Here is a 15,187-nt window from a genome sequence, read left to right on the forward strand (position 1 = left end):
CTTATTCTTCCTACAGAAGTCTTTTCTCCCCATCTCTTTTTACAACTAAAGTGTATATATATATATTTCTAATTTTAACCATTTATCAAGCTACATCTCCTGTTATTGTCTTTTATCAGTTTATTTTGAGGTCCCCAGACAGTGAGAATACTGGGGAAAAGAGAGGAAAAGTTTTCCCTCTCTTTGGGGTGCTGTAGATTGAATCAGGGCCTTGTGTGCAAAACACAAGCATTCCAAGATGTATCCACACCCCTTTTGTATTTCATTTTGGAATAGGGGATTATACCTGGGGTGCTCTAACACTGAGCTAAATTCCCCGTCCTTTTTGAGACAGGTCTCACTAAATTATTCAGGTTGCCTTGAACCTCCAGTCCTCCTGCCTCAGGGTCCTGAGTAATAGGATTATAGGCTTGCACCACCACACCTAGTGTTTCCTCCCATTTTTTAATCCCCATTTTAAAACTGAGAAAACTAAAGTCCCAGGAGGTTAAGTAACATTTGCAAAGTCATATATATCATCTAATTCTTCTTCTACTTCTTTTTTGTATTGGGGGTTGAACTAAGTACTTTACCCCTTAGTCAAGTCCCCAAGTCCCCAGCCCTTTTTATTTTGAGACAGGGTCTAGATAAATTTCTGAGTCTGGCCTTGGACTTACAAGGACTTACTCCTGCCTCAGACTCCCAAATTGCTAGCATTACAGGCAGGCACCAGAGTGCCCAGCTTTACATCAATTAGTAAATATCTTTTAAAAAAATACTTTAAAATTGTGCCTATTTTAACTCACTTGGTATTTATTATTAATTTAATAATGTGATACAGAAAAAATGTCAATCTAAAAATTTGGTTTTAAAAATGTCAATGGAGGAGCCAGATGCAGTGGCATAGACCTGTAATCCCAGTGGCTCAGGAGGATGAGGCAGGAGGATTCTGAGTTCAAAGCCAGCCTCAGCAAAAGTGAAGCACTAAACAACTCAGTGAGACCCTGTTTCTAATAATATATAAAACAGGGCTGGGGATGTGGCTCAGTGGTGGAGTGCCCCTGAGTTCAATCTCTGGTACCTCCCCCCCACAAAAAAAAATGTCAATGGAGGGCTGGGGATATAACTCAGTTGATAGAGTGCTTGCCTTGTATGTTCAATCCCTGAGTTCAATCCCAGGCTCCACAAATAAGTAATCAAAATAAAATATAAAAAAAAAGTTGGGGATATGGCTCAGTGGTTAAGCACACCTGAATTCAATCCCCAATACAAAAAAAAAAAAAAATTGACATATGGGGCTGGAGATAGCTCAGTTGGTAGAGTGCCTGCCTTGGATGCACAGGGCCATGGGTTCCAACCCCTACACTACAAAAAAAAAAAAAAAAAAAAAAAAGTCAATGGAGAAGAGAATTCAACATGAAAAAATAACAATTCTCTTCAAGATATGAAATTATAAAAATCTTTAATAAAATTAATCTAAACCAAAACATAAAACGATATAGCTTAGTAAGTATCACTTCAAGGACTATATTAAAGATTACCAAGCTAAAAGGGGCATGGTGTAGTGTGCCTGTGATCCCTGTGACCTAGGAGGCTGAAGCAAGAGTTCAAGGCCAGTCTCAGCAATTTAGCCAGGCCCAGCAATTTAGCCAGTCCCTCAGCAATTTATCAAGACCCTGTCTCCAAATAAACAATACAAAGGGCAGGGATATGGCTCAGCATTAAGCACCCCTGGGTTCTTAACCCTGGGTTCAACCCCCAGTAGCAAAAAGAAAAAAATAAAAAGATTACCAACTCCAGAAGTAGAAAAGTAGGGGCATACCAAAATAATAGAAAGAAATGTATTTTGTTTTTTACTGAGTTACCTTTTTAGATTGTGACATAAGGAATTTTAAATTTTCATTTCATTTCTGACTCAATAATCAAACTTGGCTATTGTCCAATAAAATAAAACAGCTCCTTCAAAACTAAAATTCTTGCTGGACACAGGGTTGCACACCTGTGACCCCAGAAAACTGGGAAGTTGAGGTGGGAGGACTGAAAGTTCAAGCCCAACCTGGGCAACTTAGCAAGACCTAAAGAGGGCTGGGAATGTAACTCAGTGGTATAGTGCAGCTGGTACTACAAAAGAAATATGAATTTCATAAGACACATATAATTTCATGTAATTATAAGTTTCATATAACTTTATTTTTTCTTTTTTGCAGCACTGGGAATTATTTCCTTTCTTGATTACCTACACCCTACTGGTTCACTCTTCCTCCTCTACTTCTTTATTCACAAATTGAGAATCGCAACTTTAGTTAGTTCTTATCTTTTGGCCACATCATTAGCCAAACTCCAAAATACCACCACGGAGTGAATTTAATGAAATGCAAATCTTTAAATCATTCCTCATCATCTAATAGATTAAATTCAAATTTCAAGTGGAAATTCTAAGCTCCTGCTCTCCCACACTTTCCTTAGTCCTGCCCAGACACATTCTAACAGGACAAACCCCTTTTTCCCATGCTTCTGCTGGTACCTCTGCCAGTAACATCTTTCTGCTCTTTTTATTAATAATTGGAAAACAAAAGCTTCTAAACATATCATTCCTTTGATTGGCCTGGATCAAAAGATATACTTGTTGGCAGAGCTAAAGTTCAGATAGAGATGAGCAAAGCAAACACAATTACTTAGTATTATCCATTTAGAAACAAGACATACAAAAAATAAATACTTAAAAGTCCTTTTCTTTTTAAAACACAAGTTCTAAGAAGAATTCACATAACAGAACTTACCGAAAATGCTGAATATTTGGTAGGATACATGCGTGAGGCACTCTGACAATCTTTGGTGTCCCTGTAGTCCCCGATGTGTGTAGAACATAGGCTAAGCAATGCTTTAGTCTTACATCCATGTGTTCTTTTTCTTCAATGCTGTTCTCAGACCTCATGCTGTTTTTTCTTTTTTCTTTTGCACATTTCTCTTTTCTATCATTTAACTTCAAGTTAACGTCAGCATTTTCCCAGTGCAGTCTGAAGAGTACCAGATCTTTGTGTTCTACTGTGACTGTATCATAGTTCAATAATGTTTCACTTAAAGATGTGAATTTCTATGTTGGATAGGGGACAAAGTTTATATTGTTAATATGTTAAAAGGAATTTCTAATATAGAAGTAACATGAAATACTCATTTACTCATTCAATGAGGTTTTTGGGGGGAATGGGGTATTCACTATACAATACAGGGATAAAAAGACAAAAGACATCAAGAGTAAAGTGCTGTCCTTATTTTCAAACTCACCTTCAAAACAGACAAAAACCTGCAACTGCAATGCAGTTTGGCAAATGTAATAAAGACATGTTCTTGAAATGTTAACGGAGACAGAAAAGGTTAGACTGAACTCTGCATGGATGGTCAAAAATTGCTCTACAGGTAATATCTGTATTCTAAGTAGCTATTCTCACTGGGCATGGTAGCACATGGCTGTAATCCCAGAGACATGGGAGGCTGAGGCAGAAGGATCACAAGTCCAAGAACAGCCTCAGAAATTTAGCAAGAGCCTCAGCAACTTAGCCAAACCCTGCTTCAAAATTGAAAAAGTAAGGGCTGGGGCTGAGCTCGGCAGCAGAGAGCTTGCCTTGCACATATGAAGCTCTGGCTTCAATCCTTAGCACCACATAATAAAAATAAACAAAAGTTCTGAAACAAAATTTTTAAAAAATGGTAAACACTCCTGGGTTTGATCCTCAGTAATACTGGGGGGAAAAAAAGATACCTTAAAGCTGGTCCTGAATTCCAAGCTACCAGGAAGCTAAGGCAGATTGCAAATTTGAGGCCAGCCTTGGCAATTTAGCAAGACCCTATCTCAAAATAATTTTTAGGAATGGAGATGCATACAGTTCAGTGGTAAAGCACCTCTGGATTTGATTTCCAGTACCACCCCCCCAACACACACACACACACACACACACACACACACACACACACGAAAGAGAGAAGAGAATGGCTTGTTATTAACAATTCTCATACCCAACCAACTCCTTCATAAAACTTTCACCAAAGTTAAGAAAAGTAAATAATCTATTCCCATTTCAGTTTTGCTTATTTACATACAATAAAATAACCAATTTGAGGAAAAGAGAAAACTTTGGCCAGATTCTAATGTTTATTTTGAAAACACTTTTAAATATTAACCATTTTAATACTTCAGATCTCTTTCTAAGCATCTTTATCTAATACCCGTGATTCTCTAGGAAGCCTCATTCATCTCAAGCGCTTGTTACTCCATATGAGTGTATGCATGCACACACATGTGCAACACACACACAATGCATTTTGGTTACTCCCAAATATAAACTGGTTCATATAGGAAATGGGTAAAAACAAGTTAAGTTGAATATATCTTCTATAACATTCTTTTTTGGTAAAACAATATTTTATAAGTAAGAAATAACACTGAAATATGAGCTGCTTCACACTGCTGAATATGTAATACTAATTCTTGTTTTTAAATCAATGTTTCTTAGCTACACTTTTGCTTGACAGACACTTAAAAATAAAAAATTATGAAGTTAATTTCCCAGAAAGGTTTGGTCTATGTGTCAATCTATTTTTCAAAATGTTAAGCTTGATTATAATTCTTTCATGTTTTGACCAATGTGCTTTCCATAAATAATCAAAGATCAAAGATTCAAGTATTAAAAAATTTTTCCAGTATAGGAAATACATTGGAAACACAAAGAAAATCCTGAAAAATGCACAGATATCATAAGATCAGAGGATACTTTCATGCCATAGAGTAGTGGCTCTTAATGGAGTGCTAGGGGTGGAAAGTGCCAAGAACATTTGGCAATGAGGCAAAGTCTGGACATTTTTGGTTGTCACAACTGGGAGGTGCTACTGGTATCTAATGAGAGAAGGGCAAGAAATCTGTTAAACATTCAATAATACACAGGACACTTCCCACAATAAACAATTACTCCACTCAAACTGTCAATAAAACTGAGCCTGAGAAACTATGTGTAATGGTTTGAATATAAGGTATCCCCCTAAAGTCCCTCCTGCATAAATGCAGGTTATGTTCAGAAGTAAAATGATTAGATCAGCAGAACTGTAACCTAATCAGTGGACTGATCCATTTGATGGATTAATAATTTGAAAGGACTAACTGGGTGTTAACTGTAGGGTGGTGGGGTGGTTGGGGCATCCCTTGGGAATAATATATTGTCCCCTAGCTCCTCCTTCTCTCTCTATCCTTCCCAGCTGCCATGCAGTAAGCAGCTTTCCTTCACCTAACTTTTGGCCATGATGCTCTGCCTCACCTTGAATCCAGACACACAGAGTCACTGAATCACCGACTGAACCTCTGAAACTGTGAGCTCAAAACAGACCTTTCCACCTCTAAGTTGTTACTGACAGGTACTGGTCACAGCAACTGAAAATCTGACTAATTCACCATGCTGGAGTTAGCAAATTCAAAAATTAAGATGGGGGAGGAGAAAATTCTTAAATTCAAAGATAAATATAACACAAACAAAGCAGTTTAAACACATAGACTTACATTAATCTGCTTTTTTTCAACAAGAATATACTTTAGATTACATTTTTTCATAAAATGCGTTGATAATGATGGTGGTGAATCTGGATCAATAGGAGCATAAGCGGCAGGAACCTGGAGAATTCTAAAGAAATAAGTAGAGTCAGATACAATGTCTACCAAATATAATCCTCCTTTTAGCATTTCTGTCTTTCTATGTACATTACTATTTACCAAAAATTCCCAGTGTTTTTATGGACAGATCTTTGGTTATTTTATCTTGCTCTTAATGACTATCTGAGTATTATAAGATTCTATATTAAATTCTTACTATGTAATATAAAGAAATACAAGATTTTTTAAAAATTAATGTATTACAGCATAATATACTTGACTAACTGGCCACTACTAAAATACCAAAAAAGTAGCAAAATCTATTTTCTTTTTCTGTCTACACAGACTGGTATAAAAGAAGCTAAACATCCACATGCAATTATTAGTATGCAGATTATGCATACTTCACCTAAATTAGGACACCTTAAAGGGAAAAAAAACCACCTTTAAATTTCTGTATATACCAATATTATATAAACAAGATCAAACATCATTTAGTCATGTTAAGTAAAATACTCTTGGGCTGGGGATGTGGCTCAAGTGGTAGCGCGCTTGCCTGGCATGCGTGCAGCCCGGGTTCGATCCTCAGCACCACATACAAACAAAGATGTTGTGTCCGCTAAAAACTAAAAAATAAATATTAAAAAAAAAAATTCTCTCTCTCTCTCTCACTCTCTTAAAAAAAAGTAAAAATACTCTTGAGGTACACTTGGGAGACACTAGATCTTCACATATAGTAAATTCTCAATAAACCTTTGTCAATGATTGAGTAAATTCTGAAGCATTTTTGACTTTATAATTATAAAATTAATCTAAGATATATACTATGGGATGAATATTGACTTTAATTGGTTGGCTGCATTTATTTACTGCAGAGTCCTAAAACAGAAATCACAAAAAGATAACATCCTAGAACTTGGCTTCATATCTCAATTTTAATAGACATTCTCCAATATTTTCATTCATTCACTGAAACCAGTAGTAAATAAAATAGTAACTTGCAATATACTCTTGTACTAAAAACTTTCAATTAGCTTAGAGTAAGTTATTGTTAATTAATAGCAATGAAAAATATTACCCTAAAATCCAAGAGGGTAAGTTTATTCCAGGTTGGCAGTACAGACCAATTTCACGAATTCCTTCAAAGTCACAGTGTAATAGCAGGAAATCTGATAGTTCTGAAGCAGCATTAATCACAGTCTTGTAGGTATAATAAACTGGAGGCTGGTTGTTGCATTCATCAAAACAAACAGCTATTTTGTCCAAATAAAGGGAAGCAGCCTGATGTACTAATTCCTGAAGAGTCATTTCATTTAAGTTTATCCAAATATTGGTGCAGAGGACTCTAGCCATACACAAAAATTACAGGGTGAAAGGGAGCTTTAGGAATTTAGTCCAAGGAGAGGGAAAACCTCATAAAAATAACTATCAAAATACATAACTGTAGCACCTGTGAATTTAATAAATGTTTATAGTATCTTTATAGCAACGAGGTTAAAAATTAACTTGATATAGCCAAACTAGCACTAAGTTAGAGCCTTAAAAAAATTGAAGGATGTAACATATACAGAAATGAGAATGAAAAAGATATGTAGACTTCTTTCTCAACTGACCACAATATAAAAAGGAAATATATTTGAAAATTAACCAATAATTAAAAGCACCACACACTTTATTTTTTCCTTTTCCTTCAGTTACTGCTACAGATTGATCAAGCTGTGTAACACATGAATACCAAACTGCCTACACTGTGTAATATATCATACTGAGGCATTCTTACAAAATTTAGTCTATGTGCAAAAAATGCATTTTCCCACCTTGAACACAAAAATACATCCAACAGTTAATTTCCCAACCTGATTAACTCATAACTCCTCAGAATTATATCAAAGTAACAGCAGAATTATAAAATAAATTCTTTTTTTTTTAATTTTTTTTTGTTGTAGTTGGACTTCATACCTTTATTTTATTTATTTATTTTTATGTGGTGCTGTGGATCAAACCCAGTACTTCACACTTGCTAGGCAAGCACTCTACCACTGAGCCATACCCCAGACCCTAAAATCTTAAAAAATAAAATGCCACTTAAAAATATTTTTAGTTGTATATGGACAAAATAACTTTTTATTTTTTTACATAGTGCTGAGGATCATATTCAGTGCCTCACACATGCTAGGAAAGGGCTCTATCTCTAAGCCACCACCCCAGTCCCTAATATGCCATTTTTAAATTATAACAACTCACCACAGGTATCAATATAATAAAATGTTTTTCTATGGTTAATTTCCAGTTTTCCAGTGGGGAAATCCAATCTTATCCCAGGTTTTCATTTTCATTCATTGATTTGTAAATATATAATTTCTCCAATAAAGAACACTCTACTTATTAGTTGTCCAGACATTTCTGGGTCCTTATAAGAAAAGCAACAACAACAACAAAAATATGGTAAGCAGATTTTACATATAACGGGTATCAAGTTTAAGTTATTTGCTATTTTACAACTTACAGGCTGTTAGGCATCAGAGGTATTAAAACTGTCAACAATAACATGTGCAAAACCCTGGGTTCAATCCCCAGCACACCACAAAAACAACAAAGAAGAGTGTTAAATAAGGACTCTTTCTAGGTTATTGGGTATTTTAAAGATGAGTAAGTAATTTTTCCTTATCCACCTGCGTCTTCAGTATGTAACTACGTTTAACAATAACACACTTTACAGCTTTCAAAACAGTTTTTTCATTTGTGCTCCATAATCACATTAGGAAGTGGCAGGCAAAGCAAGTTTCTTTCTTTTTTCGGGGGGAGCGATTGCGAGGCAAGGGTTACTGACTGAGCCCAGGGGCGCTTTACCACTGAGCTACACCTCCAGCTCTATTTAAAAAATTTATTCATTTATTTTAAATTTTGAGACAGGGACTTGCTAAATTGCTGAGGCTGACCTCATACTTTCAAGTAAACTACGCCTGTAATCCCACAGCCTCCCGAGTCGCTGGGATTACAGGCGTATTTACTTCCACTTAATGAAGTCACTCGGGAGATCACACAGGTCACGTTTAATCCGCACCTTACCAGCCCATCAAACCCCACCAATTTAAAGCCTAGGAGAGGTTCTGCGGCTGAGCAAACCTGTGCGGGGGGTCGCCATCCATCCCCTCCCGCTCAAAGAACCCTGCCCGACACCCAGCAGCGACTCACTGGGACGGTCCCCCAGGGAGGTCTGATGACCCGGAACTTTTCCCTGCAGCCCACGCGGGACACTCCTCGCTGAGACACAGCAGTTACCCAGCAGCCGTAAAGCTACACCGTCGTGACGCACTTCAAGTAAATCTTCCGTGTCGCTGGTTGACGTCACCCCGGCGACCCCAGATGGTAGCGCAGCTCTGCCTGGCCCCTTCCGTAACCTCTGCTTCGCCCCTTCCGAAACCAGTGGCGAAAAGCCGAGAGGACTTGGTGGGTTTTTGCTACGGTTCTCGGCCTAGGCGCTGAGTCGAGTCACGCTGGATCTCGGACAGGGATTGCAAGGACTTTGGAGTGATCAGTGTAAAATCTCACCCTTTCCTACTTGCCAAGAAAACCCTGGACAAGAGTCTTGAATTTTGACCCCCTGTCTCCTCATTCATAAAGCGGGGATAAAAATGTCTCCTAAGGCTATAAAGAATAAATCTTTGTGAAATATGATAATGATTGGCTTTCATTCACTCGATATTTTCTGAGAACTTTGCCCAAGACTGATGGGGACAGTGACTGCAGTGGCGAAACCTACAAGCGAAGTCCATTTCATGATGAAATTGACGTTTTAAGAAATCTGCAACTTTTAATAGGATCCGTAAAGAAAACAAAGCAGTTCTGAGGTGAAGCGAATTCCCTAAGCCCTGAGTACAATAACTGTGGTGTCTGTGAAATAGAACTTCCAAACTTCCTCATGCTGAAGACAAGCGCCGAGGAAGCTTAAACTAATATTCTTAGGCTGGCTAAGCACAACCTAGAGCTTGTTTCTATAATCTATATAGAATCTATAATCTATATCCATCCTAATCTTTGTTTCTATAAATTGTAACCATTCTGTAGGACCAGTGGAGAAACATGGTAGTTGCTTCTCTTCGTTTTGATTAAACTGCATAAAATCATTTTTTCTTTTACATCCTTTGCTTATAGCTTAGGCCGGTAGGTAGCATAATCCAGCCAGCCAGGATCCAGGCCAGGCAGGAGTCTCTTGCTTGGCTGCAGGGAACACTTGTTAAGTTGTTGTGTGGTAGCAGAGAGGAGAGAATCAGGCTTCTGTTTCATTTTCTTTTCAGGAGTAGGGGTGAGAGCAGCTCAGCACCTACAGTACCTGAAAACACCTAAAATGGATATGTCCTTAGTTGCTGATGACAAGCAAGCTGAGGCATGTTTTTTAATCTAAGCAGGAAAAAAATCTCAACACAACTGCACTTTTACAGCTTATCACAGGCTTCTCAAACTAACATGACCTTTTTGGTTTGTTTGTTTGGAGGGGGTTATGCAAAAGATGTGTCTTGTCTTTGTTTCCACGTTTGGGAATGACACCATAATCTACTCAGCCTGATGGTTAATTCCATCTTTCTTACCCTCTCATATTCATTTAAGACCATATGTCCTCCAGTTCCAAATGTGGAACAAGCAATCACAGGCATGTGCCACCATATTCCCTGAGAATATATTAAAAAAATATTTTTAAAAAAGAAAAGGAAAAAAAAGGCACTGGATATAGTTGTTGTTGTTGTTGTTGTTGTTGTTTTAAGGCATTCTGCCAGGTGTGGTGCTGCATGCCTGTAATCCCAACAATTTGGAAGGGTAGGCAGAATGATTACAAGTTTGAGGCCAGCCTCAGCAATTTAGCAAGGACCTAAACAACTTAAGACTGAAAAAGGACTGAGGATGTGTTACAGAGCTATGGCCTTCTGGGAAATGAGGTAGAACAAAGACACCCCCCCCCTTTAAAGCCCAATTCTAGCTATCAAGTCAGACATCAGATGCATCACTCAAGAGTAACAGGCATGAGTTTATTGAAGGGACAGGAAAAGAGAAAAGGGACACTCTAGGGATAGAATGGGTCCTCTCAGGGGGGAGAGAGACAGTGTGCCTTTCCTGCACTACAGTTTTATTGGGGATCCCAGAGAAGTTTCCAGAGAGTCCTGTGAGGTTCACCTTTTGACTTTTGACTAACAGGAAGATGACATCAGATTTTCAAATCCCCACTGCCATGACAACTCTAGATCACCTTGGCTCATCTCTACCGGTTCTAATTGGATTCTTAGCCAAAGATTCTTACAGATTTTATGGTTAGAGGGAATTATCCTTACCCCCTGAGTTTCAGGATCTGGTCTGGGTAAAGAGTCACAAAATTTCTACACTCAGGGTAACTTGGGCTCCTTATCAACATTAATTGGGTCCTGCATTTCTCCTGCAGGTAACTCGTAGTTTGCTGAGGAATGTGCCATATCCTGTCCACTTAACCCAGGTAGGGCTGCAGGTAAATAGCTTCTTGGAAAAGAAAGCATATGGGGGTTAGCACAGTGGGCCTAATTTATAGGATTATTTCCTTACCCTCATGGTCCCACGACTCATATCTGTTTGTACCCTATCAGATGTACTCAGTGGTAAAGGGCTCCAAGTGCAAAAAAATAAAAATTCAAATTCCTGGACTTCATTCTCAGGGACTCTGAATTTTTCCTATGAGGGTCCTTGAATTTACATTTCCAAAATATCAATGTCATTTCCACTAGTGTTCCCTTAGTTCAGTTCTTCACAGTCAACTTTTTCTTAAAGCTTTTCCAGTCTTGCTAGGCTCCAATTGACTTAGCTGCTGTCAAAACGATCTCTTATGGCAATATTATATTTCTTTTTTTTAATATTTATTTTTTAGTTGTAATTGGACACAACATCTTTATTTATTTATTTTTATGTAGTGTTGGGGGTCGAACCCAGGGCCTTGCCCATGCTAGACAAGCGCTCTACCGATGAGCCACAGCCCCAGCCCCACAATATTATCTTTCAACTCTGATATTAATAATAATTGCAGGGAGCTACTCCAAATACATGCACCTTTAAGTCCTGACGCACCACGGGGATCTGATGGGTCACTGTAGTCTGCCATGACTCGTGACTGGGTCTTTTCCCTAGCTCGGGATAATAAGGTATAGCCCTGGGAGTGGCTCTAGGAGTAGGTGGCACCCAGAGGGGTTGAGCTGCACTCACTTATTCCCTGGTAATTCTACTCCTTGCCTCATTTGAATGATTTCTTCCCACTAAAAGGTTTCAGCACGTGCTCTCTCTATCTTTTCAAGGACCCCTAAGGTCGGAGGAGCCATCACAAGACCCAAAGAAAAAGGTATTTCTCTATCTCTGTGTGGTTATTTCGTGCAACCCAGTTCATCTGGAGCAGCTTTTGAGTGTTTAGTCATGAAACGCAACAAATAATTTTAAAAAGTGTTTTTTCAGAACTCATTGTTTCTTTCAAATTTGTTTTTCTTCTATTGGTTTTGAGCTGGCTTGCGTAATGTGTTGGAGATCCTTGATTACCTACCTGTTCATACTTAAAGTTGAAAGTTCTGAGTCCCTCTGTAACAGAGCAATTCAGGGATAGATTTTTTTTGTTTGTTTTTGGTGTCATCATTTTTCCCCCCAGTACTGGGGATTGAACCTAGGGGTGCTCTACCACCAAGTTACATCCACAGTCTTTCTTTTCTTTTCTTTTTCTTTTTTCTTTTCTTTTCATTTTTTGATACTTCATCTCACTAAGTTAGTGCCTTGGCTGGCTGGCCTTGAACTTGGAATCCTCCTGCCACAGTATCTCCAGCCTCTGGAGGCTGCACCCAAATGGGGGAGACATTTTAAAAATTTTTTTTGTAATTATAGATGGACAACATGACTTTATTTTATTTACTTTTTTTTTTTTTATGTGGTACTGAAGATCGGACCCAGTGCCTCATATGTGCCAGGCAAGCACTTTGCCACTGAGCCACAGTCCCAACCCAAGGGGAGACATTTTTTAAACAAAAGTATTTCCTGGAAAAGATGGTTGATTTGTTTTTCTTAGAGCTACTTCCTTCTCACCTCCCCACCATTTCTCTAATCTATTCCTCCATCTCTAACATCCCTTCTTTTGGTACTATAAATTCTACAGAAAGCCCTCAGCAATGCTTCTCCTCTCCTAGGGTTCCCTTTGATATGATAAGGAGTTAATGCCTTTATGTCCAGGGAGGGTGAACTTGTGAAATTCCTATCCTTTTGCCCTAATATTCCACTCCCATAAAAGCTTTCTTTGCCCTTGATCCCCCAGAAGATGGATATTAGACAGGCTTCATCTCTTCCTCAGAAGCTGGCTTTGAATAAACCTGTTTTTCTACACAGTGAATTTTTTTTTTTTTTTTTTTTTTTGTACCGGGGGTTGAACTCAGGCATATTCCACCACTGAGCCACATCCCAGTCCTTTTTTGTATTATTTAGAGACCAGATCTCAATGAGTTGCTTAGGGCCTCACTAAATTGCTGAGGCTACCTTTGAACTCACGATCCTCCTGCCTCAGCCTCCAGAGCTGCTGGGATTACAGGCGTATACCACTGCACCCAGCCCTTCTAAACACTGAATTTTTAGTAGAGCAACAACAACAACATATGTAGAGCCATTCCCTCCTCCTCAGGCAAGTTTGTTGAAAATCAGGAGGGAGAGTAAGTTTGTGGGTGTCTCAATTCAGTATTATTGTCACTCAGTTTTTCTCTTTTAGGTGCCCTGTGCCCTCAGATACAAAACCCCTGTTTTACTTTCCCCAGAACAAAAAACCCTTCAGCATTAGTTTGGGGAGAGGGAGGGTGGTAAAAGGTTATAACTCATTTCTAAATAAATTTACAATTATTTTAGATGCTCTTTTCACACCCTACTTTCAGAAAACATTTTATGAGCCTTTTAGAGGGTTCTCTGATACAACAGGATTGCCTATTGGCTTGGCTCCTGACTGGCTTAGCATTGAGCTGATCCAAATGAAAGTCAAAAGCAGGAAACCATGATGGGTCAAAAAAGCTGGGACAGTGAAATATACCCTTGAGCACCATAAAACTGTTACCCTCTGTATCACGGCATGTTGCTTCTCTGCCTTGTGCTCTTTTCAACAGACTGTCATGAGACCCCGATAAAACCACAGAAGCAGACTGTTTGTACATGATGAAATTGTTACTGGGGAAACACCTAAATAAACCCTCCCTCTAGCTTCACTTGTTCTTTTTTTTAATATTTATTTTTTAGAAGTAGCTGGACACAATACCTTTATTTTGTTTATTTATTTTTATGTGGTGCTGAGGATTGAACCCAGGGTCTCTCACATGCTAGACAAGAGCTCTACCACTGAGCCACAATCCCAGCCCCTTCACTTATTCTTAGTCAACTTAACTTTAAAAATATAGTCACACAACTGGGTGATAGACTAATTTCCCATTAACTTTGCTGTGGATTATCTCTGACCTGTGGGTTATGATGATAATGGTTGCTTAGGCTGCTTTTCTAGGGCTTAAGGACCCTTTCACTGAAAACATTGATTCTTCAATTGACCTTGCAGATGTCTGTGTGATTGGGCCAGGATAAAAAGACCTGGCATCTCTGTCTTTGTATTGCATTTGTCCCCTTTGCTGCCCTAACTTTTGGGTCAGCTCTGTATGTAGAGATGACCATTGCCATCAGAGCTGGTGTGTATTTTCTTCTACCCCACTCTTGTGTTTTCTCAGCAGCTGTAACATCCCACAGTCCTTTCAATCCTATCCTAAGGAGTCACAAGACCGGGATATTCGCACAGGATTATGGCACTAGCTGTAACAAAGTAATTCAAGTTTGGACAAGTTGACCAATACTGCCTGGTGGTACAAATCTGTGCAAAGAGAAACATCTTTTGGAATGTTACCCCTGGCCAGTGGAAGATTATGACTTTAGCCTATCCCAGAAAATCAATAAAAAGCTATGTCAGGGCTGGGGTTGTGGCTCAAAGGTAGAGGTAGAGCACTTGCTTACACATGTGAGGCACTGGGTTTGATCCTCAGCACCACATAAAAATAAAAGGTATTGTGTCCATCTACAACTAAAAAAAATTTTTTTAAAGTTATGTCTCCCTTCAATTGAAGCTCCAATGAAAGCCTTGCTTTTGTATGCTATTACTTACTTGGCTCAGTTTAGTTTCTATTGTCACTGAACCAGAAGTTCTTGTCTCTGGTAACACAAATAGCTGAGCCCTTTGCTACTGATTTTACACAAATTTATTTCTATTATTAATTTCCCTTTATCCTTAAGAGTCTATTACTCTTTGTTTTTTTTTTCCGGGGGTGGGGGAGCGTACCAGGGATTGAAGTCAGCACACTGAGCCACCCCAGCCCTATTTTGTATTTTTATTTAGATAGAGGATCTCACTGAGTTGCTTAGCACCTCAATTTTGCTGAGACTGGCTTTGAACTCACACTCCTCCTGCCTCAGCTCCCAAGCCACTGGGATTACGAGGAGAGTCTGTTATACTTTAAAAATCCTATTACTGAGCTGGGGATGTGGCTCAAGTGGTAGCACGCTCGCCTGGCA

The 15,187-nt window shown here is 38.7% G+C and overlaps 1 protein-coding gene across 7 annotated transcripts in view; it reads right to left on the reverse strand.

Moving 5' to 3' along the window:
- Aasdh (aminoadipate-semialdehyde dehydrogenase) overlaps positions 1-8,892 on the reverse strand; it is a 30,264-nt gene extending 21,372 nt beyond the window's left edge. For 3 of the 7 annotated variants that reach the window (XR_013092161.1, XR_013092160.2, XM_076864598.2), the window contains exons 1-5: positions 8,741-8,821; positions 7,859-8,024; positions 6,693-6,959; positions 5,525-5,645; positions 2,760-3,073 (exon numbers count right to left, since the gene is read on the reverse strand). Coding sequence is in view for 4 of the 7 variants with exons in the window: in XM_076864598.2 (XP_076720713.1) it covers positions 2,760-3,073; positions 5,525-5,645; positions 6,693-6,922 (665 nt within the window). In the remaining 3 variants the exon portion in view is untranslated. Of the gene's footprint in view, positions 1-2,759; positions 3,074-5,524; positions 5,646-6,692; positions 6,960-7,858; positions 8,025-8,678 lie in introns of those variants that run through there. The other 4 variants (XM_076864599.2, XM_076864600.2, XM_076864601.2 and 1 more) reach the window with 4 other exon arrangements.
- Positions 8,893-15,187: the final 6,295 nt, after the last annotated feature.

This window comes from Callospermophilus lateralis, chromosome 8 (assembly GCF_048772815.1).
Source record: "Callospermophilus lateralis isolate mCalLat2 chromosome 8, mCalLat2.hap1, whole genome shotgun sequence".
Taxonomy (NCBI): domain Eukaryota; kingdom Metazoa; phylum Chordata; class Mammalia; order Rodentia; family Sciuridae; genus Callospermophilus; species Callospermophilus lateralis.